The sequence below is a fragment of the Lycorma delicatula genome, chromosome 2, assembly GCF_047948215.1.
Source record: "Lycorma delicatula isolate Av1 chromosome 2, ASM4794821v1, whole genome shotgun sequence".
NCBI classification, from domain to species: domain Eukaryota; kingdom Metazoa; phylum Arthropoda; class Insecta; order Hemiptera; family Fulgoridae; genus Lycorma; species Lycorma delicatula.
This window is the reverse complement of record NC_134456.1, coordinates 83,374,884-83,400,368: the sequence shown is the minus strand read 5'-3', so window position 1 is coordinate 83,400,368 and position 25,485 is coordinate 83,374,884. Positions and strand designations below refer to the sequence as shown.

Sequence of the window (25,485 nt, the reverse complement as noted above, 5' to 3'; positions counted from 1 at the left end):
TGTTGTAATAAACACTGAAATTGTTTACATTTCAGTAAATTATCTAGAACTGAAGTTCATGAAATACCAACATCATGTATAAGTTATCACTGATAAATACAAATGTATTTATATATATGATTTTAACCGAAAACTACATTTTAAATGAGTGATATGCTCTTTTAAGTAAAATGTTGATCTGGAAAAAAATTTCTTCTTGGGAACATATTGCTTCATGTAATTTCTATATCACATTTGAAGCTATGTTAATTATTTGATAATGTCTTCCCCTAATTATTTAACACTGCCTGTGTAAAAAAAAAAAATAGTTTGCCTTAAAAAAATCTAAATATATATTAAATTAAACTATTAAATACTAAAGTAAAACTCAGCAATCCACCATAGTATAGAATCTAATAATATTTCTTACCGTATTATTACTTTTTCATTTGTACATCAAAAGTGCTTTCAAGGATTTTCCCTCATTGTCAGTTGATCAAAAACTTAAAAAATGTAAAATTACACATGAAGAAATTAAAATTATCGCATATATAGGGTAAAATATGCATTTCATATTGTATTATTTCATATTTCTCACTGTAGAGAAAGACACCCACACTTGCCTTGTAATGATTCTGGTCGCCACCCCTCCCCTGTTCCAAGCCCTAGGGATGTAAAACATGCAAACTATTTTAAAATTTCCTATACATGGTTGTGGCCAGCCACTACATACAGTACTGTACTAATATTTTATGAATTTTACTTAATATTTACAAAAGTGCTGCTATCTATAGCAGCATTGATAAGAAAATCATTATCAAACTCAGCAGATTAATCAAGCTGAATTTTTCTCTATATTTGTATATATAAGATTTTTCTGAAATATCCAATTTTGTATCATTATTATAATTTTCTTTTGTAATTTCAATTATTTTAAAATTTGTTTCTAAATTTGTAATTGAATATTTGTTAACTATTAAGTGGTCAGCAATATTAGAAAATCCTAACTTATTGTTTTTATAATGTCTAAAATGTTCTGTAAACTTTGCCCTAAACAATCTATTAGTTTTCCCAATATAAATTTTATTACAATCATTACATGTTATTTTATATAAACCACATAAATTATTAGAATCATAATCATCATTATGGAATTTTAAATGTCTTATTATATGGTTGTTTGGCTTATTTGCTTTTTAAATATTTTTTTTTGATCAACTGACGAGGAGGGAAAATCCTCAAAAGCGGTTTTGATATACAAATGAAGAAGTAATAATAAGGTAAAAAATATTATTAGATTCAGTACTGTGGTGGATTGCTGAATTTTACTTTTAGTATTTAATATAATAATTAGTACAGAGGAAGAGGTATAGACAACAATAAAGGAAGAATTGATTTTAATAAATTAATATATATTTGAATTTGCAATATAAAGATATCCTATTGTAATTATTTACTATATTTGATACATAGTAAAATTGTAATTACTATATAAATTTACTGAGAATCCTTTCGTTGCTAAATTAGAATTTTTATAATTTCCAGGTGTCATGATACATTTCTTATAGGAATAAAAACATCAGTTTCTTTTAACCAAACATAAAAATCATACAACTGTAACAGGAAAGCAATAAAAAAGAATGATAATTTTTTTTATTTTATTAAAAGTAAATTCAAGTACTGTTTCTGTTTAAATTCAAAAACATTTTTTTTTATTTAACAAAATTAATATAAAAGTTAATAAGATAAATTTATGAACAGAACTATTTTGCAGTTTTATATTGCTACTTGTGAATAAGTTTATCTTAAATGTAGTTTTTGTTATTTTTATACAGAATTTGTGTGACATCGCATGCATACAAGTCTTGTAGAATGATCCTGAATGAGAGAGAAAGCGGATTGCGGCCTCCATCCTCTTCAATTAAAAGATACTTTATACATATATATCACTACGTTGTTATTTTCAAATGTTTATAAAACATTAGGTCTAATCCACAATCTTTTTTTATTTGTAGTGAATTAATGATCTACAGTTTCGTATATAGAAGAAGGTGCAACTCAACATATATGTGAAATTAAAAAAAAGAATTTTCAGTAAATTTTCAAGGATCTTAGACATTATGTATTTAAATTTGTCTTCCTTTATGTTTTGCTGTCTAAAGTAAATTATTAGGCTATTATTTTAATTTTATAAATTAATCCTTTTTTAATTAAGAATGTTATTAACGTTTCTAATAAGCAATGTAAATTAGTGGTGTAAAAATTCTGCTAATTCAGTAAAAAAATTTTAGATTAGACTGAACTTTACACACAGTAGTTTAAATTGGTGAAGAGTGATTTAAAAAAAAATAATAATTATACTATTTTGTTTAAATAGACATATTGTCAAAATATGAATTTTATTTTGATGGCAGTAAATAAACCTTGTTTACAATTAAGGAATTATATAATTGTATTTATGTTTATAGATGCAACTTAAAAGTAACTAAAATATATGGTGCTTTGTTAAATTGATCATGTATTTATTTTATTTTTTCTTTTACAAAATTTTTAAATGTAAACAGCAGATCAGAATAAATATTCTGATCTGATCAGAGTCAAGTAAGAATAGTAAGTCTCTTTAATCAATAATTGAATGTTTTTGTTAATTGTATCTGTGATCGATTGGTTTTACTCTCTTCCTGAATAAATTTTATTCTATTTATTAGGATCCCTTTAATAATTATTATTCTCTTTTTCATATTGAAAATTTTATCTTTTGCAGCATTTTTCAAAATTCTAAAAATAATGTAAATAGTTGGTAATAAACTATTTTGATATTTTTGCCTGTAAAAAGTATAACCTTTTCTGTATCCCTGATCTTAAAAACCATGTTTTGCTTATTATTTACTTTCATAAACACAAGTAGTTCCTGTGTAATTTAACTTTTATTCATTCTGTTTATAACAAATAGAAATTTGTTGGCCTACACAAATGTTTCTTGCACATATTTATCTTATGTTTAAATTTATTATTGAACAGGATATCAATAAATTGAATTTTGTTATTCAAATTGTAATAATCTTTAATGATCTCTTTAATGATTTAGTTCATTTTTTAGCTTTGTTGATCTGTTTTTATCGATTTTTGTGCATTTATATAAAACTGTAATAATATTTATTATCATACTATTACGATGTGTAGGTTTTGTGTATGTTGCTTTTCATTGTATTGTTATAACCAAATAAATACTTTATTGTTAGGTTATAAAAAAATAGAAAGAATCAATCTTCTTTTTTGTCTTTAAAAATGGATGGTAGCACATTATTATAGTTATTTGTTCAAAGTATATTTGAAAAAATAATCATTGGAATTTTGATGAGAAATAGCAGTATTGTTGATGTTAGCATGTATTATTTATATTTAGCCCTGTGTACGTAAATATTTTATTACATATTTGAAATCTGTACTGATAGATAAATAATCCATTCAAAAACAGTGTATAAAATAGTTTTGGTAATCTCATTGTTTTATAAGAAATCAGGATATTTACCAATTTAGCTTCATTAGATGGTAAATAAAGAAATTTTGGCTATTACATAACAAACCTCATCGATACAGCTCAGATAAGAAACTGTCTGTTGCTTTGATTTTTCTCTAAAAATAAATAACTACAAAAATTAGTTTTTTTCCATTTGTACTTTTACATATATATAGTTTATTTTATAAACAATCTTTTCTTGTTGATCACAATTTATTTTATTTTTTTTTATTTGCAGGTTGCTGCTAGACAGAGGCTTAGAAGGTTCGATGAAAAGTGTTTATCTAAAGAATTACAAGATGCGCACATTAAACTGTTCCAGTTAGAAGAACAAACGCAAGCTATGCAAACTAAACTTCATGAAGCTCAGTTAAGTTGTCATAAGAAAGACAGTCATGTTGTAAAACTGCAAGAGGATCATCATAAAGCCTGTGTTACTATACAAGCACTACTTAAAAAGAATAAATTACAAGAAAAACAACTTTCATTACTTCAAATTGAACTTGAAAAGAGAGAAAAAGTAAAGCAAGAGATGTCACCGCCTTATAAACCATTCCCTCAATCAGATAATTGTGAAAATGGTGATAAAAATAATGAGGTAATTATCATTAAACTTCGATCACATAATAACCAGCTTGTTGGGCATGCTTAAAATTGCATGGTTTTTTCTTGGATGTATTTGTTTGTACCCTATTTATTCAAAAGTTGAATTTAACTTTCTATTATAAAGTGTTTGTTGTATTTTAGAACTATATATTGTAAAATTAAAACTTTTATTAAAGTAATCTTTCATTTATATGAATTTGAAAGTATTGTTATTTGTGATTTTTTTCTATTAAAATTTTGACGACAGATTATAAACTTTATTTGCATAAATTGTAAATATAATTATTTTGTTATTGAAGTAAAATATTGTTATTTTTTTACAATGATTTATCTTGGACAGAAACTTGTTACTTAGTATTGTAACTGAAAGACCAATGTAAAAAGCACATGATTCTAAAACACACATAATAATCTAAAAATTGATCAGGACATACAGATACTTGATGTTGGTTATTAAAATCATATGAATCTTGTTACTGACAAGTTACAATATGAATTACTGACAAGTAATCATATGAATCGCTGAACAAGTTTCACTGAGATTTAGATCAAATTGGCTAACGTTTAAATTTCATGACACTGGTCTTACTTCAATATTCTGAAGTTTTGTAAATTTATTTTATTGTACATTAGAATAACGTATAAGTTTGAACAAATTATCTAAAGTGATAGGTTTTTGTCAGTAACTTTTTTGACTATTAAATAATTTTTGAATGTGTAGGTTATACATTTTTCTTTTATGTTTTTTTAAAACTTATGTTCCTGAGGTAGGTAAAACAAATTTCTAAATATTGCTAACTACTACCTTTATGCTTGTGAAAATTAAAATATAGTATAATAGTTGTTGGCATAGTCTATGATTGAAGTATTCTGAACTGAATGCATTAAATTGGCCCTCTACCACAGTCATTCAGCAAATGTGTTAGTAATGCCTTAATGGCTATTTAGAATTTGTCAGTATGTGCCTATTGAAACATAAAGTTTAATTTCTGATGCCATTGAACTACTTACTTTCCAATCACATACAGATTGAGAATAGATTATCTGCTCCCATCTTTGACATTATCATAGTATAAGTAATGATTTCTGTGGTCAAATGTTTTCTAAAATATGTTTTAAATACTGCAACAACAAGTATTTCTATTTTAAATTTTTGTTGTTTTGATTATAAGATATTTAACAGATTAATGTTACTTTGTTATAATGTTCTGTCTGATTTCTTCGCAATAACATATACTTAATGCATGATGATTAAAATTGTTAACATATTCTATGTAATGTTATAGCCGCTTAATTAAATTGCACATTTTAATCTGCTTTATTGCACAATAATACTTATTGCATCATGAGGACTTGGAAAATCTTCTTTGGTCTTTGTTATTTATAATTCTATTTTAAAAGCAGAAGTCTGTTAATAATATGCTATGTGGAAAGATTGAATTTATTAAGTATGGATAAGTGTCCTATTATAATTTTTTCTTTATTATGTGATACTTATATAACTTAGCTATTTAAATAGCTAATTTTTGCATGACAAAAACAGTTTTTATTTGTTTATTTATTAGGTGTTATTTTCTATATTAATATAAAAAATAAATAAACTAATTAAGCTGAAGCATACTTTTAAGCATAATAGAATTCTCAAGATAACATTAAGAATAAAATCTGAATAATGTTCGGTTTCAATTAAAAAAAAAAAAACAAAATTATAAAATAGTGAATTATGTAAATTCTTTGAAATAAGGTTATTTATTTTCATTAATTGTATTAGTTTATTTATTAATTAAATTATTTGGTATAAATTATAATATATGTCTAATTTTATCTAACACTGTTTTTGTCTTCCTGTATTATTCATCGTCCTGTACATATTATTATATAAAATAGTTACATTTAAAAAATTTCTGGACCTGAGCTCCAAATATCAAGTTCATACTCAATTTTAAAACTATCTTCTTACTTAAAATAATATATTAATAATAATTTGAATGAACCTTTGCACGTCTAAGTAATTAAATATAAATCAAGATTTATAACAGACTTTTAGAAGAAAATTACAGTGTACTATTTTCAATCATATGGTGGAAGTAGGGGGTGAAAATAGATCTTCTTTAAGTTTTGAGGTATCACAAGAACATCATTGACTTAAAGTCAAAATTTCCTTCTAAATAAATAAATATATATATATATATATATAAAATTCTGTGTCCCAAAAATCTCCAAAACTACTTGATTAATTTCAGTGAAATTTAGACGTTTAGTAATGTATCTGAAGTTGTGCGTGTGAAAATTTGAAGAAGATTGGTTTTGTTCTTGAATTACACTTAATTTAATGTCAAAAAAAAAAGTTTGCATTGACTATCGTGGTGTATTTTTCATATGTGCCTATGTAGTGTCACAGTGATAATGTTAGTTGAAACTTGATGTTTGTGGAGTCTACTGGTTAATTGAACAAATGTAGAGTGAGCATTTTACTCTGAAAATCAGTGCATTTCTGACTGTGAAATAAGAAGGGCATTGGAAACAAAAAAAACCGGTCTTTTTGCACAGAACTACACAAGAATTTTTTTTAACTCCTTCCTGTCTGATACAATTTTTTTAAATTCAATATACAACTTTAAGATATGACCCAAAACCCCATCCTCAGTTATGGGTAGTATCTAAAATTGAAGTTGTGTTGAATCCTCTCTATTTCTGATCCATTAAATTATTGTATTTATGAAGTGAGTTCATTCATTATTAAGCTTCTACAATGCTTATCTTAACATAATAAGAGCAATAGAGTACACTTTCTAACTTTAACCATATAATTTTTATGTTAGTAAGCTGTTTGAAATATAATATATACACACACACACACACACACACACATCATATATTCTGGAGATATTTGTCAAAGTGGCTGTTAGTTGACAATTATTCATCTCAGTTCAGCTGTCAGGTACACAGATAAAGCAAATATGCTACGGGTAGTTGTTGCCTCTTTATATACTTGACAAAATCCAAGTAAGTTTACCTGTCTAATTTCAGAATATTTTGAATGCATCTTTAGTATGTTTCAACCTTTTTTTTCTACAGTTTATTTCAGCTAAAAATAATTTCTGATGTAAAATTATTGTGTTATTCCACTAAAGAACAGTGTGTTTTTTTCTTTTCGAGGTTTTTATTATGAATGTACTTCAATACCATAATATTATCTTTCACTGTTACTCACAAAATTTTTATAATTATATTTTCATTTGATGTTAGACCATGATATTTTTGTTTACCAGAATTAATATTAAATGTTCACTAAAATATAATTTGCTTTGTAGCATAGCAATATTCAAAGTAGTCTGTCCTTCATTCTTCAAGAAAGATTTTAGTTTAATCTCCACTCAGGTTTCAAAAAAAAAAAAGGAGAGATGTAAGTATAAGTTTAATTTCATTTCAAATCAACTGCATATTATAACAGTTGAAATAACAAGTACTTTCATTTCAAATCATTATTAGACATAGTAATGTAAAAAGTTTTTTTTAACTAAATGGCCTTTCACTAGCATTACTTAATCAGTACTTTCATTGATCTCCATGGAGTGCATTTTGGATATTGTAGCCTTTTTATTTTTTATAGAATAGTTATTTGCAAATTCAAACAAAAATACAGTGTTATTAAACATTATCCTCCACTGAGATCTGGCCATATTGTTTTCAGCCTTTTCTACATTTTTCAGTGTACGTTTCACCAACTCACTACAAAATCATTAATCACCACATGGTCCATTTTTTCCTTTCCCAGTTAAGATTAAGATACCTTGATCTCATGGAGATAATGGGGTTGGAATAGATGATTATTTTTTGAGAAAAATGAAACACTTATTTGGATCATTTTTTGTTTCATTTCATACTCCCTCTGCAGTAAAGTGTCATTAACTCCCTACACGTCCTTTTCCTTTGCCAGTGATCCCTTTCTTCCTGACAGTGTTTTGTGGGTTTTGACTAAGTACTTGCAGTAAATATATATCAATTTTTTTTGAGAATTCAAGTAATTCATTTACATATTGATCACTGTGTTAATATGATTTAATATTATATGAAGTATAAACCACCAAAACACAGTAATTAGATAAATTAAACTTATATTAATTCCAAGAATCAATTTTCACTGGATTCTGTATTTTCCTTCAGTTGTTATTAAATTCTATAATTATATATACACATGTGTATACAGTTAATTAGACTGAATAAATTTGTAAGATTACACATAAAACAATATGAACAGAATTCATGATACCTCCTTATCTAGAAAAACATTTTACTTCATCTGGTTATAAAAAACAGTTCTCATAAAAAAAAGTTAGTCATCTTTTCACATGCAAGTTGTTGAATACCATTTTAGAATGTAGTAAAGAACTTGTACAGTGAAAAAGCAAGTTACATAATTTTGAAAGTAACTTAATTATTTAGTATGAGGGACGTTCAATAATTAACAAGACAAATTGACCAAATAAATTCTTCATTGAATAAATTGTTCTTTCTTTACAAAGAAAAAACGGATTTATTCAACATTTTAAAATTGATTGCAACATTTAGACACTTCTTTCACTGTTCTGTGAGCTTTCTGATTCCTACAGCATAGAAGTGTTTAACTTGCTGTTTGAACCATTCGTGTACAGCTTTTTTGACCGCTTCGTTGTTGTCGAACTTCTTGTCACATAAAAATTCTTTCGGCAGGCCGATAAAATGGAAATCAGATGGGACGAGGTCTGGATTGTAAGGAGGATATGGCAACACCTCCCACCCCAACTTTTTGAGTGTTTCTCCCACTCTGAGCAATGTGGAAACGCTGTCATGCAAAAGATTCACCTTTTGAGAGAGCGCTTTGACAGTTTCGTCTTATCGTGCAACTCACTTTCTGTTGGAGTATGTTAGAGTAGTACTCACAATTCATGGTACATTGTTCTTCTAAATAGTAACAGAAGACTGTCAACATCACTTTATCGGCTGACGCTGAATTTTGAATTTCTATTCCTTTACGAAGTAAAGGAAGTATTGTAATTCAATAATAACCATAAAAAAAATATCAGAAGTTATTAATGGAATAAAATTTTATGTACTTTTCATCTTAAAATAATGTGTATATGTAATTCAATAGGCATATCAAGAAGTCATGTTGTATCCGAATCAGATTTTTTTTGGTAGGGTGAATCCCAAATGTTTCCACTGAAGACTATGCCGTTTGGATTCTGGCTCAAAATGGTGTATCCACATTTCATCACAGATTATTTTACGATCTTGAAAAACCTTGCACTACAAACCGTTCTTTGAGCTCAGAACAAATGCGAATCTGCGTGTCTTTTTATGGACTTGAGTCAACTGTCTTTGAACACATCTCGAACATGTTTTGCGAAAATTCAGCAACTCATGAATGATTGAATGCGTGGTACCAACACTAATATTACCCAAATTAGCAATTTGAGAAATCTTGAGTTGCCTGTCTTCGTGAATGAGATCATTTATGTGAATTTGCAGCACTGTAGTCGAAAGTTAACTAGTCTTGCAGAGCGTTGGAGATCATTCACATTTATTCTGCCCAAATTAAACTGTTCACCCACTGATGCATATTACTATGGTTTAAACACTATTCACCATACCGTTTCAACATTGAGTAAATTTCCGCCAGTTTCACACCTGTAGCAAAAATCTTATCTCTGAATGTTACTCTTACAGCGTACATGTTTCAAGTGGAGCTGGCATTCTGAAATCAACAAAAGAGGTTATATTTAGATTAATTATGATTGAACAGTTGATTAAATGTGTTCCCAAGGTTGCCAGCTTGACCTCAGAAAGTTTTATTGTTCGTGAATAAATCTTTTTTTCTCTACATCAATTTGCCTTGTTAATTATTGAACGTCCCTCGTAATTTCAAAATAAGTATTTACACAACTCAGCATAAGTATCCTTTAACAAATAAAGATTTACACAGTCATATCAATAACAGAAATTTTCCCCTCTGTTAAAAATAATGTCATACTCTGAAGTATCAACTGAAATTTTTCAGAAATAATAAATATATTTCATAAGGATTTTAGAACTGAAATGAAAATATTTGTACATTGTACATACAAAATGTTAATTATATTTACTTTAAATTCAGAATTTAAAGGAAAGCATAGCAAAGAAAGATATGATGTGTGATGTCTATCATCAGCCACAAATGTAGATTCATTGACTAGCCCAAAAAACTAATTTGTCAATTCTCAGCTGTGAAATCAAAATGTATTTTGATTTTTTATTGAATTGAATTTACAGGAATTTATTATAAAGGTTTTTTTCTTCTTTCCTTTTATTTAATAACTGTTAGTTATTTTATTGTACCGTTTTTATTCATTGAAGCAGGACTTTTCATTTTTGAGTTAAGGGAAATCCTGCTCTTTACTTTTTGGCTATAAAATACTGTTAATAAATATTTAAGAGGTTATATCAGTTTATAAGAAGATTTATCATTGATTTTTTATTTTTTTATGACAAAACAGAGAATTACAAAATAATAGCGCGCGCGCGCGCGGGGAGATTCCAGTTTACATGTGTAAGTTCTTACAATCAAGTGATGGAAGGTATAAGTGTTTAACGCTAAGCAGGATGTTACTTAAAAATTTAAAGAATCTTATATGCGCTAAAATTTTATACAGTTGTTATCATCAGTTATCTGATCTCTTTTAAACTCAGCCTCATTGTGAGTACCATAAAAATAAAAACATGGTGGAAGCTGTCATCCCTTTCTGATTAATTTTACCAATAAACATTTGCTGAAACTTCATTGTAATTAAGGCAATGAGTTAATCATAACTGAAATAAATACGATATAAAAATATTGTTTTTATTTTTGTTAACTATATTTTCCAAGGTTATACACTCTTCAAAGAGAAAAAAAAAGTAATTAATTTTAATGTTGAAAAATTAAGACCTAAAAAACAAAAAAAAGTCCTAAATAAAAAATTATAAACGCTTTATTTATGTATACATTCAAGTCTTTTCAAATCAACAAAATTTTTATTTTCAAGGTTGAAATGAAGTTTTGATACACTACTCGTCTCGTGAAATTCTGCAGCTGATTTACAGTGTCATAAACATTATATCTAAGTAAAACATATTACTCTGCTTCACAAAAAAGTCAGAAGTTCAAGTTTATTGAGATCAACGTAACACTCGGTAGAGGTCTCATTTCATAGAAAAAACATCAAGTTTGTTACCCAACATTCACTTTGGTTCGATGTGGCTTCCATTTGTAATGCAGCATACATTCCACCTGAAGTCGATTTCATTCCAGACTGTAGCCAGCAAGTTGGGCGTTACCTCTGCAGCGACAGCATTAATTTGAAGTCTTAACTCAACATGATCAGCAGGCAAAGATGGTACATAAATCTGATATTTAATGAAAGCTAGCAAGAAAAAATCTAGTGAGGTCAAATCTGGAGAGCGAGGTGGCCGTGCAATTGGACCTTCATGACCAATCCACCGACCTGGTAATTGAGTATCAAGAAAATCTCAGACTTCTAGGCGGTAGTGAGGAGGTCCCCCGTCTTGTTAGTAATGGCATCCATCTTGGTCATCATTGTCTAACTAATGAATTAGAAAATTTTGAAGCATGTCTTGATAAACATTACCATTTATGTTGCCCCCTGGAAGAAGAACAGGCCGTACAATCTTTGTTTGCTTAGGGCACAAAAAACATTGACCTTAGGACTATCATAATGTGCTGCAAAGTTTCATGAGGGTTTTTGCTACCCCATATTCAACAGATATGGGTGTTCATCTTGCCACTGATTGAAACGTTGACTCAACATTAAAAATCTCATCATCTAAAAATGTATCGTCTGTAATTCTATACATCAATTCCACACAAAACTGCAGCCGAGCAACTTTATTGTAATATGTTGAGCCACGGTTTGTTTATAGGGCTTCTAGTGCAATCATTTACATAATACACACCAAACAATCATTTGTGAAAAGTCAGTCTCACATGACGCATGTCAAATTGATTGTCTCGGGACTGTATGCAGATCTTTCTCTGAGTTGTTCTACAGCAGCTTCAGGGATGTGTGAACATCCTGGTGATTTGTATGTTTCATAGAACAACCTACCTCAACGAAATTTTGGTGCCAAGAGTAAATTGTATGCTTATTAGGAGGCTCCCTACCGTACTATGAAAATTATGTTGAACTATTGCATAATATTGCAGTCAGTTGCCGAGTGCAAATTGTGAAACAAAAACATGAGCATGTTCCATTTTTAACAACAAATGTATTAATAAATGATCTATTTTTAAAACACTGGTGACAGTGCTGATAGCCAAATATGGTATTATAGAAGTACGTGAGTCAAAATGTGATATGTTAAGTTATGAAATTAGACCTCAACCAAATCTGTAAATTATCTAAATAGATTTTTATACGTTTTTGAATCACCTGGTATTATATGACAGCACACCAGAGTTTCACTTAGAATTAGCAGATTTTAAGAGATGATGTGGCCAAAATTTATAATCTTTAAATCTCCTAGATTTTAGTTGAATTTTAATAAAACTTGGTTGGCATACAATTTTGGTGGAAGTCCTTTACTTTCATACCCCAATTTGCTTTATGCCTACATGCAATAAATAAAGATTCTAGGTTTAGACTAGGATTTTTGGTTTTTTATTTTGATATAGATTTTATTATTTTTCATAGTAATAAATTCTTTACTGGTTTTTATTTTAATTTAACACATACATACTTATTTGTATAATATATTATTCTTTTGATTATTGTGATGAATATATTTATGTTAGCGTTTACTAAGAATTATAACTATTTACACAACCAAAAATCTTCATTAAAATAAAGCTCAAAATATATGGGATTGAAATTAAAACATTTATAGGTAAAAGAAAAAACATTATAGGTTAAAAATATGTTTTTGTAGATAAAAAGTAGTGCTCCTATGGTGTTTTTTTTTTTCACCCAATGTAATATGTTGAGTGGAAGGGAGAGAATGCATGTTATTTTTTTAATATTTTACTGTTAAAATACTGTCTGTAACTACATATTATCTTTTTAAGTTTTGGGAAGCATGTCCCCTTCATAAATAAGTCATTATTAAAAATTGCTAGTGTAGATTGTGCAGCATGCATTGTAATTTTGTAATGCAGATCACAACTGTTAAAAATAACACTTTGCATCATTCTTTGGTTATATGAATAAAAGCTAAAGTTGTAGTAAAGAATATTCTCCATAATGAAGATTATTAATTAAGATATTATTTTTACATTTATTTCTTAAGAGAAAAGATCCCCTCTAGAAAATAATAGCTTACCATTGTCTTTATTTATTTATAAAATCATTTATTTTTTCTTCTTCGGCACTACAGGCCAATATCTGGAGTCCTTGGTTTCCATCACCTATTCTGTCCATCGTTCCATATCCATTGCAATCTCACAACCACCAATGAAAATTAATATGTCTGCATATAAACTGCTGGTAAAACTCTTGGTGTGGTTGGATAATTTAAATATAATAGGTATTTCTACATGATGATTTTTCAATAAGTTTTTATTTCATTTTTTTTTACAATAAAAATTAACATTTTGAACAATTTCAATCCTGATCATCACAGGGAAGAGAAATTTATTAATTGATACCTACAGTGTATTGAATAGTCAGTCATTAAGTATTGAAAGTCAATCCTTGATGAAGTTATCATTTTTTTAGTATCACTTACCTTGTAAATGAAAGTAGTAGTTTATATAAAGAAAAAACAATAGAATATATATATTTTTATAAATTAAATTTTAATATCTATCTAATTATTTTTTTTTAATAGTTTTAAAATAAACAGTTGGGCTCTTTTTGCTTCCATTTAAGTTTCATTCTAAAATCAACAAAAGAGGTTATGTTTAGATTAATTATAATTGAACAGTTGATTAAATGTGTTCCCAAGATTGCCAACTTGACCCTCAAAAAGTTTCATTGACATTTAATGAACAATTTATTCCATTAATTGGTGTACATCCCTGATACTATTAAAAAATTAAAAAAATAAAACAGACGTAACTTAGGTTTATACTAATTATTTAAAAATAAACAATGAAATAATTTTAAAGTATTTGTATTTTGTAAAGGTATTAAATGTAAAGGTTATTAAATAAACAGAATAAATCAGGTTCAGAAGGTATTAATTAATTTGAGGATATATTTATGTGCAAGTTGAACGGAATACATAAAAATTAGGGTTGTTTTTAATTGTTATTTGAAAATTCATTGAAAGGGTAATATTGTTTGTGTGAAAGAAAATTTTTTAATTCTATTTTAAATTATTGAGATTTTTTAAATTGTTTATTAAAAATGGCGATACCAGCACAATAAGGCTTGTTTTCATAAGCCAAATTAATATTGAGTTAAACAAAAATTGTAATGTTATCTGGTTTGGTGACAGATTGTTATTTTTTAATAAATTGCTATTATTTTTAGTAAAGGTTGCACATTCATAATTAATACAGATAATTTTAACATTTTTAATACGTTACTGATTTAAATAGTTTTAATTAAGAACATTAAAATTAAAAAAAAATTTTTTTCTTTTAAATAAGAGATCACTCTGTTTTTATTCCAGTTAAAAGATTATATATGTTACATACATAAAACACTTAAATGTTTTACAGGATGTAATTATCCTAACTAAAATTATTGTATTTTAATTTTTCATTTCCTTCATTGCTTTTTTTATTTTCATAAGCAAATATTTCTCCAAATTGTTGGTAGCAGTGGTTTCGATATTCAGAAAAAAATTGTAATTATTAAAAAGTAAGTAAGTAAGTACACCAGCCCATAAGTTAATTATAAGGTAGTGTGAACAGTAGTAATACATTATGTGTTAAACGATTCCTGTTGATTATTCATTTTGCAGTTATAGTAAAAGAAATCATCTGTACGTAGTAGTGTTAAACTATTTATAAAGAATTGTATTCCTTCTCAAACATCTGCAGATCCATAAACAAGAATCTTTAGAAAGGCTTTTACAATTTGTATAATCTTTAAATAGAAAATGTTGTTTTATGTGTATGATCATATTCACATGTATTCTTCTAATTTTTCTGGCACTAATTCATAGATTATGTTTACTTTTTTCCTAATTTTGTAGTTATTTACAGATAACAGAATTTACTGTTAAATACTTAAGTATTTATTTTCTAAGACATATTATATTGTCATTCATTATCTGTAAGTAGTTGTAATATTTTTCTTTCTAATTCAGAATTTAAGAAAGCGACTGGATGTGGAGCAGGAGAAATTACCTGAATTATCTCAAGAGCAAATTATTTCAACAAATGACATGGAATCACAGATTCAGGTATTATTTTCTAAACGAATTTGTTCTGATTTTATTTTATAACTTAATTGTACATTTTGCTTTTAAGGGAATTATACTTGTATTCTTACCTAACGAATTAGTCACAGTTTTATAATTTTATAGAAAATTTCTTGCCTTCAATTATAGAACATTCTTGTTTGAAAGAATATTTAAACTGTTGTAAGATTTCAAACTGTTAATGTTTCCTCTAATACATCTAAATTAATTTTTCCTATTATCTATGAAAGTAAATAATAGAAATAACGTAAAATGAATAATACGATAAATAACAGGAAAAATATATTATATAAAAAATGTATATTTTCCATTAAAGAATAATTTAATACAAAATAAAAATTAATAAATTTATGTCAGAATTGCATGTCTTTCACTTTATAGATTTCAGGGCATTCAGTGAAGGAAATACCTCTGTGTTACTGTTTGGGATACTTGTTATACTGTGCTACATTTATTATTTTATTCCTTGTAAGCTATTGCCCTTCTACAAACAGACTTAAACTACTGTATAAGGTCTTCTTAGATAAACAGTGTCGTTATAGTGTGCTAATCTTTTCGTATGCAAGGGACCGGAACCATGTAACAGAAAACATTTCATTTGTAAACATTTCAGTTCTTGTCTTAATAGTGTGTTCTATCTTACTTTATGAATAGTATAATTAACAATGATTGAGAATAATGAAATAAAAAATTAAAATAATAAGAAAAAGGATACCTACCACATATAAATATCTTTAATTATAAATTACTACAATAATTGTCATAGTAAACTGAAAAAAGAAAAAATTAACCATTAATTGTTTGTAGTTCATATTTGCAAATTTAAAGTTTTTAGAAAAAATAATTTTAAATATAAACAAAAATTATATTTATGATAATGAGTAAAGAATAAAAAAAAAATGTAATATAAGAGAAATTTATCTTTTCACAAATTGACATATTTATAAAAAAGGTATTCTTTTAATATAGTTGAATAAAAACAACTAACAACTTGGTTTCCTGTTGCATCTTTTATAAAGAACGAATTTCAATGCTTTCCTATCTTTTTTTTTTATTTGTTAGCAATTGATTCCTTAAGATTTTGGTAATAACCGCTACATATTTTCATAACTTTCTTTTAGATCATCTGGTTTAAAGGTTATAGGAAGAACTTTCTTACTTGGTGTTGTTGTTGTTACCATTTATTTGTATTAATATCTTTATTCTAAAATTAAAAACTAGTCAACAATTTTCTGAGATCTATTGTAATTTAGAACTATCCATATTCCCATTATAAGTTATCCAAATATTAACCATTGTCACTAAAAAGTAATTTGAATGCCAGTTTTCTTTACCATCTCAAACCTCTTGCAAAACAAGTATTATGATGTCATATGGAATGAATTACATTATAGTTTTGATTATAGTGATTTTAGTTTATAGTGATAATGGAATATCCTGACTCCTGTAGGGAAAGACACCCACCCTGTGAAGATCCGGTTGCACCACCCTGGTGGACTTTACCAGAGATCATCTTTTAGACCCTGTAAAGTTTATAACAAAGTCATCAATTTGGTCTCTGTCAGGATACCACCGATGCAAATGCCTCGACAGACATTTTTATCGGTGAATCTACACAATCTGCTATCACCTTCATATGACCTCTTCCAACCATGACCACTTACCATAATTTACAACTCTTAACTATCAAATTAATTGATTTGCAGAAGTGCGCCGCACCATCCTGTAACACTTAAGTCAAAACGAAATAACAAACAGAAAAAAATAGTATGTACTTAAATTACACAGGTCATCAAAAAAAAAAAAAAAAAACAAATTATAATTTGGTACTGAGATAAAAGTAGGTGAATTAGAATGTATTTTTATGCTAGATCATAAAATGAAATCATTTTTTTCTTTATCACCCTCAGATTTTTAGTTACGACCCTTTAAAATATTGAGAACTTTGTAAATAATAGAATTTAAAAATAATAATTACAATTAAAATTCCTACCTTTATTTTTGAGACATTTACATTTATCATAATTTCTTTTTTCTTATTTTCCTTTTATGTTCAGTGAAATCTTCTCCTTTTATCATCCAGCAGTAGTCACTCATCATAGATTCATCCCATCTGCCTTGGTAACATTCCATCTGCAATATATCTTGATGGAACCTTTCTCCTTGTTCATCGCTGATGTCACCCAAGTTTAAAGCAAAAACGTCCGAATGAGAATTTAAAAAATAAATTTTCAATGACATTCTGCAGCCTAAGTTTTTATACTTCATTAAGAGTTGATTTATAAGCCAATCACAGTCTTCAGCATTTTTATTTTCAAAAAAACCAGTAATGACATCTTTGAACAACTTCCATGCTGCTAGTTCTTTAGGATTCAGTTTGCTCTCAAATAAATTTTCTTATTTATGGTTTAATGAATATTCCCTCTTTTAATTTGGCTTTACTTAATTATGAAAAACCTCAGCTAAATATTTAAAGCTGTCTCCATTTTTATTTAATGCTTTTACAAAATTCTTAAGGGCTAGTTTTATGTGTAGAGGTGGTAAAATAATATCATCTGCTTTAACAAGGGGAATATTGATAACATTTTCCTTTCCTGGGATAAACCGATTTCTTTTTGGCCAGTCCTTAACTGCGTAGTGTTTATTTGTAGCCCAACTATCTCACAAACACAAGAAACACATATTTTATAAAGCCGCTCTGGAGATTGAGAAGAAGCCCTATCACTTTCAGGTCAGCAATGATTTGCCATGAGTGTTAATCATACTTAATATCATTTAAAATTTTTGACATACTTTCATACATTCTTTCATTCCCATGGCATGCACTGCTGAAAACTTTTAGAAGAAAACTTATTCGAGTTATGCAACAACATGGCCTTTTAAGCTTCTTTTTGATGAGTATAAATAAATGTCAGTCATGAATAACATATTCAATTTGCCAGTTCAGACATTGGCCGCATAACATCATGACAGGTACAAATTAAACCATCTCTTCTAAAGTATTTCAGTAAATTTTCATTTTGATTTCTATATAATGAAATTTTAGTATTCTTGTTTAATAAATTCCATTCTTTAAGACGTGAATCTAGGAGTTCTGCTTATGTGATGAGGTGGGATTCAGTATTCAATTCTTCTGGAATTAATATCTACTGAAGTTGAGGATCCATTGGTTGAGCCTTCTGGGGAATCAGAAATCTCTTTCTAAGATGTTGGAGTGATTGGAATCAGTAAATCAATATCATGAAATACTGGTCTCATAGCTGAACGAACATTTGGGTATGCAATACTGCTTTTATTGTTTGAATTGAAACCAGTAACATTTGTTAAACAAAAATAGCAGTCATAATGGTTAGTAGGCTGTCACGAAATCATAGGTATGCCAAAAGCCAAATTCTCTTTTTTCCTTTTAACCACCGGGTTAGTTTAATGTAGCGCTTGATGTTGATGCATGCTATATGTGGAGCCTAGGATTTATCTTTGCCTCCCAAGGGTTAGTCAAAATGTTTGTAAGCAGTTTTCAGCAGATTCAATACTAGTTTTCATTGACTTTTCGTGGTGAATTCTCCAGAAACATAACAAAAATTGGAGAATTTTTACAAGCCCAATTTTTTTTCATTGTAAAGTTCAAAATGTTTTAATGAATGAAAATAAACTGAAATATTACAGAAATATTTAATTATAAAAATAATTAAGTTTTAATTTATAAATACTCAATTACTTGAAATACTTCATAAAATTGTTTCACCATGGAGTGCAATAAAACACAAATCTTGATGTTCAATAAAATAATACCAAAAGTTGTTCTATCATAAAAATCTTTCACTAAATTTACACCATCACCTAAGAAATAATCTTTATAATACGTCTATGATAAAACCACTACCACAACTAAATAACACTGCAAGTTATACTGAGATCTGAACTCATACTGAAGAAAATTTCATCATGTTGAATTACTCATTACTTGAGTAATGAGTAACCTGAGATTACATCATTTGACCGTTATGTATCAAGTACAGGTCTACAGCATGCATCAAGATAAATCAGTTGTGAATAAGCAAATATACAGATGTACTAACTTATTTGTATTGTTTGTTCCACGAATGATGTAACAAATAAATTTAAGGGGTTGTAACTTAAGAATGTTACATGATCGGTTGTTTCGGAATACATATTCAGATTCAGCATTGTTTCGATGTCGACAGGATGCCGTTGATCAACAGCATTGCATTAGATTTTAGAGCGAGGGTAGTCCACCCTCGCACTATAATACGTCTATGAACACATACAGTCCGTATGTGTTCATAGGTGACGAATGAAGACAACGCCTTGTTGATTACTGAAGGATGAAGGATTGTTTAATTGTACACTGTCTTGGTGGTTTAAAAGAATTTTATAACATAAAACTTGTAACTTATAACTTAACTTTAAAGATAGCAAACATAAAACTTAAAACAATGTTCATCTGAACAAGAATTGAGAGAGTTCATCCAGACACGACTGCCTTGGGGCAGGTATGAGTGTAGACTGGTTTAGATGCTACATACAGTGCTCGAGGGAGCAGCTTGTGACGTGATGTTCTGATGACCATAGTTTGCTGTGGGCACCCTAGCCACCACTAGGTTTCAGCACCTGACGGCAAGTGGGGTTGAAAATGTAACAAGCATATAAAATACCATATAGAATGCCTACTCCCTTTTCAGTTCCAAATTTTATGTTGACCACTGTTATAATGTACAAAATAACTGCAGCTATTTCATAACAAACTTATAAATAAGTGAGAATTGATGAATAGGCATTTTGTCACCAAGGAAGGGAACCCACTGATGAAGTAATTCATAACCACTGTACATTTCCTAATTCCTAATCTTGGTTGTGGAAATAAAATATAAGTTTCAAAGGAGTTATAAATACAGTTGTATTCATAGAATGATTATTTTTAAGCAAAAAAAGAAAATAAAAATATTAGCTTCATACTGAAAAGAATTCAGGTGAACCTAAAGGTTGTGCACATAAAAGAATTATTTTCTGATCCTCAAGGACCAGAATATGATTAGTGAACTTGATAAATATAAATAAAATTGTATATGAAATATTTCATTAAATTATACTGAAAGTAATGTTTCTTTTTCTTTTTTTAATATAAAATTTATAATTTTTTAATTAAAAAACATGTTTAAATATAACATAGATTAATTAGATATTTTTGGTACAAAATACAATTTTAATTTGTAGAGTGCAATTTTAGCAGAATTTATGTATTTTTGGAAATAAGAAATTGGTATAAAATTATTTGATTTTTATTTGCTGGAAGAGAATAATATTTAAATTTCTCTCAAGGATCTTATGTTAAGAATATTTTTCACATACATTTCACCCATGTACACAAGTTGAAGTAAGATTTTATCAGCCACCTCCAATTCATGCTCATATTATTTTATAAGGCCAATTTATGATCATTTGATGTAATTTATTATTGCATTACATTGATAAGGTTTCATATAGTAATTTTCCCTGTATTGTGTAGTGTGTTTGAGTGAGCAGAAGCTCAAGTGAGAATGTATCTTATGGAGGGGGTATTCCACACATTTTGCCTTATATTCCACATGGCAAAAACCAATAAATAAGTTGCACATTGTTGGTCACTGTAGTTGTTTGATCTAGCTGTACAAACTACATTTTTTCCTCGATTTACATTCCTTAACTTCATGGACTTTTTCTCCAACAATTTACTAATACTTAATTAAATTTTCTTTGTTACAGAGTTTAAATTTATCAGTAAAGGAGGGCGATAACAGTTTAGATTCATTTGCCGAAAGTAAAGATAACAGAATAGCAGAGTTAGAATCTAAATTGGAAGAAATGAAAATTAAACTTCTAAACATACAGCATGAAAATAAATATGATGAGGCTGGGAGTAGTAAAACAAATACTTTAAAAGATTATGATGATGTGGTAAAAGAATTAGAGATTAAAAAGAAAGAGGTAGAATATTTAAACTTAGAATTAAAGAAGCGCACCTATAATTTACAAGAATTAGTAAACAAAGAGCTCTGGAACAAAAACAGGGAGATCGAAAAACTCAATAAATTATGCGAGCGCCTTCAGATTGAGATAATGCAGTTAAAGCAGCAGTTAAATTCAAATGATGTACATGTTCCTTTCACCCATGAAAAACAAAAAGATTCTGAAAATTTTAATAATTTAATGATGCGAGAAAAAGTACAAATGATGAATTATGAAGAGGTTAAAGATAACAGCAACCCCCTTGTCTTTTCTGGTGATGATAAAAAAACATTACAAGAACAGTTAATGCACTGTTGGGAAGAGAGAAAATTCTTAATTCAGAAGGTAGAAGAACTAGAAGGGCGGTTACAAAACATGCCTGAACGGGACAGTGACAGTCGTCTTGTTCAAACGCTTAAGAGTGATTTAATTAAAACAAAACAAGAAGTGGAGATGTCTGAAAAATCTCGCAAAGAGGTTGTCACTGCTTGTTCGCTTCTGACTAATAGATTGCAAGAACTTGCAGATTTTCTTGATTCTTTATTACCATCACTAGGAGCTAAGAAACGTAGGGTTGTTCAGCATGCTGTTGAACGTAGTCGTGAATTGTCCCGATCATTTTCTGCTGCAGCTGATGATGCAAATTCATGGCAAAATCTTCAACCTAGTTTGTACACACCGCTTCTTCCAGACTTTTCTACTGTTGATTTTTGGAGCGGAGATGACATCACCGATTTAACTTTAGAAGAAGAAGCTAATGATGAAGTCGACACAATTGCTCAGCTGAGATCTGAAGTCGAATTACTTAGAGAAGAATTAAAACAGAAAGATCTAGAGTTAACCAAATTAAATTCACAGTTTACTCCTACTTTCCAAAGTATGTGGAGTTTAGGAACTAACGAATTTGAAAGCATAAATGCTGAAAGTAACAATCTTGCAAAACTTGTGTCCATGTTTGAAAGTTTAGAAACAATTGAAAACTCAAAAGAAGATAAAATTAATGATGGTAATATAGATACATTTGTAACTGGAAAAAATAGTGTTCTGTTGAAAAATGAATTGAAGAGTAGTAATATCGGTGAAATTATAATAACTAGTAGAAAAGTTTCATCAAAGGAAGATAAAGGTGGTCATAATATTGGTAGCGAGTCAGAAGCATGGTCTGAACCTGATCGCAGTGTATCTTTAGCTCGTATTGGTCTAACTGATGATGTAGCAGTTCAATCTTGGGTACATGATGATTCATCTGATACTACTGATAATGGTCAAAGGAATTCTTCAGGTAATGTTTATCATTTTATTTGTGATATTTACATTTCTTTTCAATGGTTATTCAATAATTCCCTTTTTTTAATTTTTACGGAATTTTAAAGTTAAAATACAAAAAGAAATTAATTTCTGGACATTCATTGTTTGTAAAGTTAATAAACTTTTCATATTTACCTTACTCTTTCAATTCTGATCTACTGTTTGTTTGTGGGAAGCCTCTTTCAATTATTTATCCACGCATCAAATGAGATTTGACTGCAATTATTTAATGCTTGCCAGTTGATTAGATATGAGTCAGTTGTCAGCTGATTTATTACAAAATTGATTGACTGCAATCAACTGGACCAAAAATGCCCATAAAAGCACAAAATAAAAAAAAAAATTGGATTTTGGACTTTTTCTTAGCTGCAGTAATAAGCCTTCATTGAAAGCTTTTCAACGATATATCATAAGTGATACTTATTTTCATAGGTTCCAGAGTTATAGCCAAATAAAATTTTAATTAATGAAATATTTGGATCTTAAAATGAAATAATTGGAAGGCACTTAGATTCGAATCTGACTTCATTTCTGACTTTTTTTTTTTAAATTTAAATATATTGATTTATTAACAATTATTAACCTTTGATTGTAAAAAAAAATTACAATCAATAATAACAATAAAAAAAAGATATGAAAAATATCAAAAGTTATTAATGAAATAAAATTTTATATACTTTACATTTAAAAAAAATGTGTATATGTAATTTAATAGATATACAAGGAAGTCATGTGATATCCGTTCAAGATGCTCTAACCCTTTCTACAAGTTCTCAACCAGTCAATTGTTGATTTGCATGCACCAGATTGTTGATTTTCTGAGCATGTGTGTCATCAGTTGAAGTCAAAGGCCTTCTGGTCTGGTCAAGGGTTATCTTTAATTGACTTATGACCACTTTTAAATCGTGAAAACCATTCGCAGCATTGCGTACGACCCAGAGCATCATTTCCATAAGCTTGTTTTAAAATTTGAAGAGTTTCTGTGAAAGTTTTCCTCAGTTTCACGTAAAATTTTACATTGTATCATTACTCCCAAAAAACACACATTACAAAAATCGCTACTAACACTTAAACATGTTGCTCTCAAATAACAGTAACATGAAAACTAAACGAGATATCAACAATCCAAGAATATAGAGGAGGTTATGCGGAACACAATGCTGTCAACCGCACATCAGTAAATATCTCCATTGGTACGTAATTAAAAACATTTGGTCTTTTTTAGAACAAACCTCATACAGTCCAATTTATTAACAATTTTATAATGACTGATAGAAACTAATGTTACACTTACAAGTAACACTACAAAAGTCTAAAGTTCATTCAGTTCACTTTTTGCAAGGATTATTACTTTACTGTTTACAAAAGACCTACCCTAAACTTTATGAATGAATAGAATACTGTCACTTTCTTTACTGTTTACCAATAACTCACTGAACAAATTCGTGTATTCAATCATTGTCCACAATGGAATGCTCGTGATGTATTTTTCACTTGCTGTTTCCACATGCTTACTATTATTATCACAATTTTGTCCACTTGTTCCTGGAAGAATTTATACCTCCTGGCCTGCAGAACCAGTACCTAATTCAACCTTTCAGTTGTTGAAGTGTAATAATGTTCATTGTTCACATTTACATTTTTCTATAACTTCTTTTTCCAGTCCAGTAACCCTTCTGGTCGAATAAGAGCTTTTGGAAGTGCCATTGTCTGCATTTCAAAGACAAAATTGTTAAACAGACTTGTTATTCTAAAAAAAAAAAATTATTTTAGTTCCTTGTAGATTCTTCTTTCTTTATTTTCTCTCTTAACTGGAAGAAACTCATTACCTGGCCCATTACAATATTTATATCTTATCCTTAGAATTTATAAGGTAATAAGGTAAATTTCAAGTAAACTTTACTTTAAAAATTCTTCTTATGCTATATAAGGAAATAAGTATGTTTATATTTCTATTTTATAATTACTTGTTTTTAGGTGGTAAAAGGACAAAATATGATGCAGGAGAATTGAGAAGGCTACAAAATAAAATCCGTACCTTGGAAGAAGCAAATGAAGCATTAAGAGGGGAACTTAACATACTGCATCTGTTGGCTCCTCCAGCTCTTGGCTCCAGAGAAGATAAATCTACTAGTATTGAGGTAGAGAAGTTAGACTTATTAGAATTGTTATCATTTAATACTTTATCCAAAAAATTTGATGAAATTCTGGAGAACATTTTTTCATGATATTTATTACTTAGTCAACTAAAACTATTTGACAATAATTGTATTAATGCTTTTATACATTTATGAGTCCTGATTTTAAGAGATAATCATCTGAGCTCTACTGAGATGAGTATAAAGTGATTGGAATAAAGTTATTAAACAAATTTAAATTAAAGTTGTTTAAATCATTGTAACTTTTTTTGTTATATATATGGTGAAGTGACGCTCAAGTCCCAAATGCAAAACCTTATTCCATTAATAAAAAAGTGTTATGAACTTTATTTTGGGTGTAAAGTCGGGTACCGAACAAGGACCTGGGTGTTTAAAACATTTTTAATTATGCGCCAACAGAGATATTTAGTGACATGCAGTTTGCAGCATTGTGTTCCGCATAATCTCCTCTGTAACCACATGCTGTTGGATTGTGACATTTTTTTTAGTTTTCGTGTTATTATTTGAGTGCAACATGTTTTT

At 28.4% G+C, this 25,485-nt stretch overlaps 1 protein-coding gene across 8 annotated transcripts in view; it reads left to right on the top strand.

The window, feature by feature from the left end:
- Positions 1-25,485, top strand: part of LOC142318955 (uncharacterized) — a 231,678-nt gene that overhangs the window by 161,489 nt on the left and 44,704 nt on the right. For all 8 annotated transcript variants that reach the window (XM_075355651.1, XM_075355646.1, XM_075355648.1 and 5 more), the window contains exons 8-11: positions 3,738-4,097; positions 15,377-15,472; positions 21,254-22,778; positions 24,782-24,945. In XM_075355651.1, coding sequence (XP_075211766.1) covers positions 3,738-4,097; positions 15,377-15,472; positions 21,254-22,778; positions 24,782-24,945 — 2,145 coding nt within the window. The remainder of the gene's footprint in view (positions 1-3,737; positions 4,098-15,376; positions 15,473-21,253; positions 22,779-24,781; positions 24,946-25,485) is intronic.